This window comes from Aplysia californica, unplaced genomic scaffold, assembly GCF_000002075.1.
Source record: "Aplysia californica isolate F4 #8 unplaced genomic scaffold, AplCal3.0 scaffold00513, whole genome shotgun sequence".
NCBI lineage: Eukaryota > Metazoa > Mollusca > Gastropoda > Aplysiida > Aplysiidae > Aplysia > Aplysia californica.
This window is the reverse complement of record NW_004797783.1, coordinates 268,956-273,829: the sequence shown is the minus strand read 5'-3', so window position 1 is coordinate 273,829 and position 4,874 is coordinate 268,956. Positions and strand designations below refer to the sequence as shown.

The window sequence follows — 4,874 nt, the reverse complement described above, 5'->3', positions numbered from 1 at the left end:
AACAACAACAACAACAACAACAACGACAACAACAACAGCAGCAACAGCAACAACAGCAACAGCAACAACAGCAACAGCAACATATCAGGAACGACGATAACAACAACAATAACACTGCCTCACCCGTTACACAAGAGAGGTGGTGGCCCTGGCGAAGAGCACGCTCTTCGGGGCTCCAAACATTTCGAACGGATAGGCTACCACACACACAACAACAACAACAACAACAACAAGGACGACGACAACAACAACAACAACAACAACAACAACAACAACAACAACAACAACAAACGAGCGTTTGGGAAAACAAGTGAGGTGCCAGAAACAAAAATCGACTCACAAAAAATTCACACATAATATACATATAAAAGTGTACCCAGGAGCAGACGCCAGCCTCAGAGGACCAATAAAATATACCTCAAGTTCTAATACTCATTCCCTCCAAAGATGAACAACTCGACTATAGGGCTCTGCTCCACTTTGACATTGCCAATGGCCTCCCTCACATCCTCCTCCTCATCTGCCTCTTCATCGTCCTCATCACCATCGTTATCTTCGTCCCCTTCCTCGTCCTTGTCTTCCCATCTGGCTAATCGGAGCGACATGGATATGACCCATGACCTTTGGGACCCCCGTGACTCGGACGCCTATCGCTGGATCCTTGCCATGCAGACTATAGCAGAGCCTATCATCATTATGTTGGGTAAGTGGGGATTGTGTGTTGTCGAACTCTCCCGTCTTCTCTCTCTCTCTCTCTCTCTCTCTCTCTCTCTCTCTCTCTCTCTCTCTCTTTAAAATCCCACGAATAACCTAACCAGTCAAGTCTTATCATAAGTAAGGCAAAAATAAATGTTATACTTATTATATTATGGTACGGAATTTCAAAGTCTACATTTCCGTTTTCCCTACTTTCTTAAAATGTGATAACGAACTTTTTTGTTCGCAAAATTATATAAAAATCCCAGAAATAACCAAGCTAAGTCTTATCATAATTAAGGTCAGAGAAATGCTGTACTCATTATAAGATATATCGACTTTCAAACATTCAATTCTCATTTTCTCCACTTTGTTAGAATAATGTGATATCGAACTTTTTCCCCCCGCAAAACTATATAAAAATCCCACGAATAACCCAGCTAAGTTCTACTATGAGTAAGGTCAAAGAAATGCTGTACTCACTATATAACGTGCACTTTCAAACCCTGACTTTCCGTTTTTTCCACTTTCCTAAATTGTGACTTAGGTGGTTTTTCCAGTGGAGTCTTCGACAGTATGTCAAATCTCTCCACCTAGCATTACAAAGTTCAATCTACTCCTCAGTACCTAGTTTGGAGAAATTTTGACGTTAAAAAAAATTAAGTTTTACAACTTGTCAAGTTTTTTCGAACAGAGTTCTTTGTTATATCTTGAAAACAACTTCGAATAGTCTTAGGATTTTGTTAGAGTAGATTGGGCATTTATTGGTTTCTGACCTCCCGTTCTTTGTAAGTCAAAGCGGACAGAAATATCAGATCATCATCATCCAGTGCCAGATCTGCGACAGACATCGGCGATCATGGTTCTCCATTCATTCCTTTGCTCGGATGCTCTCAAAAAAGCTACGTTTCCCTGATCTTTCCCTGTTACCCATTTGTTTAGGTTCCCTTAGTATGTTGTTCTGGGCCTACCCCTGTCTCGTTTGCCTTCATTTTTGCCAGTGAGAGCTAGATACAACTTTGCAATTCTCAAGTAGTGAAAAGTCAGATTGATGAGTCAGGGGCCAAATGGTTTTACGTAAAGGTCATCGGTAGGAGGTTGTTGATGGAGGAATTACTGCAAAAAACAACGTGTTCCTACAGATATGTGAGGCATCGAGGTGAAATCAGGCGCTGGTCAAAATAATGAAATCTAAGAAACTGTCACTTTTCCTCCAGTTTGGCAATTTTATCGAATTTTTTTGTTTTGGTTTTTTTGTTGTTGTTGTTTTCTTTTTGGGGGGGGGGGTTGTTGTTGTTGTTGTTGTTGTGGATTTTTTTGCTCAACACCTTTTATGTCCATTTAAAAAGATATTTCTTTGTGTAAATCACTTAAAACGTTGATTAAAGGAACAAAAATTGTAAATGTTCAGTTTCCAAGAACTCTCAAGATATGGAAGTGACCTAACTTTGGCGGCCATTTTCTCGCTAATTTTACCCCTGAAACCAGACGACCCCACCTCCTGCAAGTGCAAATATCTCAACTTTTATTCAAGTTAGATGGGTATTTTTTCACTGAATGCAAGACAAATCTACAAGCTTTAAGATGTTACCATATATACTCCATATGCCCAAAAATTGACGAGTGCCTGACTCCACTGCGTCGCTTCACAATTATAACTGCCTCAACAAAGCGAGCAATAAAAAAAAGAGCACAAAAAAACAATAAAAAGCGGATGTGGTTTCAAATCTCTTACACCTAAAAAGTAATTGGAAGATAATTTCTTATTTTATAAGACCTCAAAATGTGCTAAAGTCTACACCTGAGCTATAATATTCCGTATTAAGTGACTTGGACGCATTATTTCTATTTCATAATGTACTGTTCACACCATGTTTTGTTTTTTTATATTTAGTAAGAGTTCTACGGCACTTGCAACACAATAAGATGATATAAGTGGCGAAGATTAGAGGTGTTACAAGAGAGTAACAAACATAAAAAAGAAGGAGGAGAGATAGAGACGATAGATGTTTGCATAGGAAAAAAGGAGCAAACCACATCAGAGCACCCACCAAGCACCCACACGCCATGGTTTTAAGGCGCCGATATCTCAGTTGGCATCATGCTGGACTACCGAGCAACAATGGCCGTGGTTCGAATCCCTTCCGGGATTTTCTGAATTTGAGGGTGGGGGGGGGGGGTTATTAAAGCTTTCTATCCTATCAGAGATGGGCGTTAAATTCAGAGGTTCTGCCCAACAACCTTACAGGCTTGAAAGAGGGGTTAAAACCTCAACAATGACCAAATGAGGACTTCATTTTTTCAATGAAAATTCCCTGAAGGAAGAAATAAAAGTTATAACTTTTTCCTTTTTTTTCGTTTTTAGAGTTTTATTTTGCTAGTTTTTCTTGGGTGTTTTTTTTTTTGGTCGTATTTAGAAACCATTGGCGTTTTGAAGAGACATCGATAAAGGAAACTTTGAAAAACGTAACAACTACTACGACTCGGGCTATCGACAAAACACAAAATGGCGTTGAATTCAGGAAGTGAGGACTAGGCTTTTGTTGGTTTGGGGAGGGTTTTATTCTCTTTTTAAGAAAATGTCAGGATGCTGGAGAAATCACATTTGAAAGTGATTTCCTGCGCTGTCGAAGAAATCAATAGCTGCTATTACATTCCATTGTGTTGCAAAAGGCTTGTTTCCTATGTGACTTCTCGGATAGAGCCGTTCTGAGAAGAAATGGGCGGTCTTTCTGATTCTGTTCCTGCTCTCTTTCAAAGACAGGCCTTTTTTCCACCTGCCTGCTAGTGTGTCTGTCGGTCTGTACATATTGTTTCTTTGTTTGTTTGTTTTCTCTTTCTCTCAAGCTCACTACCTCCTCATCTCTGTCTCTCTATCTCTATCTCTGTCTCTGTCTCTGTCTCTCTCTCTCTGTCTCTCTCTCTCTCTCTGTCTCTCTCTCTCCCTCTCTCTCTCTCTCTTTCTCTCTCTCTCTTTCTGTCTCTCTGTCTCTGTATGTCGGTCGGTTTGCCGGTCTCTCTATCTGTATGTCTGTTCGTCTGTCTGTCTGTTTGTCTCTCTCTCTCTCTCTCTCTCTCTCTCTCTCTCTCTCTCTCTCTCTCTCTCTCTCTCTCTCTCTCTCTTTATTTTTTTATTTTTTTTTTTATTAAAAAAAATATATATATATATACACATATATATAATAAGTATTATATGAACCCTTTTGCATGACCTGTTGGTTTGTTATTTGGAAGTTAACCCTCAAAATCGCCTCTATTCTAACGACACCAGGCCAAAGAGATTTCTGAAAATCAGTGGAGAAGTATATAACTACGTTTCATTCAGCCAAAAAGTAGAAATAAAAACACAGCAAAACAAACCAAACCAAAAATAGCCAAGACGAGAGCAAAAACAAAAGCCAAAAAGAAATTTAAAAACCCACACAAAAACCTGCACTTTTTCCCTCGTTTTGTACTCAACAAGGATACCAGATCTAGATCGATTTATATTATATAATAATTAAGTGGCCTTGATGATGTTTTTCTGACACCCAGAGAGACTAAGCATGCAGGATCGTCCTACTCGTGATCGCTCCGCCCACACAGATGAAAGGTTTACTTAACAGACACAGACATACAAATAGCTTCTGTGATTAATTAGTGTGACTAAGAACAGAAAGAATCCATTATTTTATTTTTTTGCATTTCTGATCCTGGTGGGGTTTGAAATTCCATTTCCATTCAAAACTCCCGAGTGAGGACACAATATTATGACCAGCTGATATCAGTATGGTATAAATTAATGACTTCGTGAATGCGTTATGGTGGTAGACCATGATTTATTTATCCTCCGTGTGAAATTACCAATTGCCACCAATCCCTTGAACACAAATCGTGATTTTAACTTGACAATTCACTCGAAGGGTAAATCACGATCTACCCACACATGTCAAGCAAAATGATCATAAAAACGTCATTCGTTTATTTTTACTTTTGTTTTATAATCAACACTTCTGTTATATAAGTCTTAGTGTATTTTGGTTTTTGGTTTTTTATTAGTAGAGGGTTTTACGGCGCTCGCAACCAGTGGCGGTGGGTAGTGAAGGGCTCATGGGCTTGAGCCTCTACCCCCTCCCCAACCACCACCCCCAACTCTATCCCAAAGTAAATGAAAGTTTCTCCATAATGAAATAAGCAGT

General features: G+C 39.3%; 1 protein-coding gene across 1 annotated transcript in view; it reads left to right on the top strand.

The window, feature by feature from the left end:
• The first annotated feature begins 232 nt into the window (after positions 1–232).
• The window catches only part of LOC101852349 (C-C chemokine receptor 1-like protein 1), a 78,923-nt gene continuing 74,281 nt past the window's right edge, over positions 233–4,874 (top strand). Inside the window, exon 1 of the mRNA XM_005106110.3 lies at positions 233–703. Coding sequence (XP_005106167.3) covers positions 448–703 — 256 coding nt within the window. The 5' untranslated portion in view covers positions 233–447. The remainder of the gene's footprint in view (positions 704–4,874) is intronic.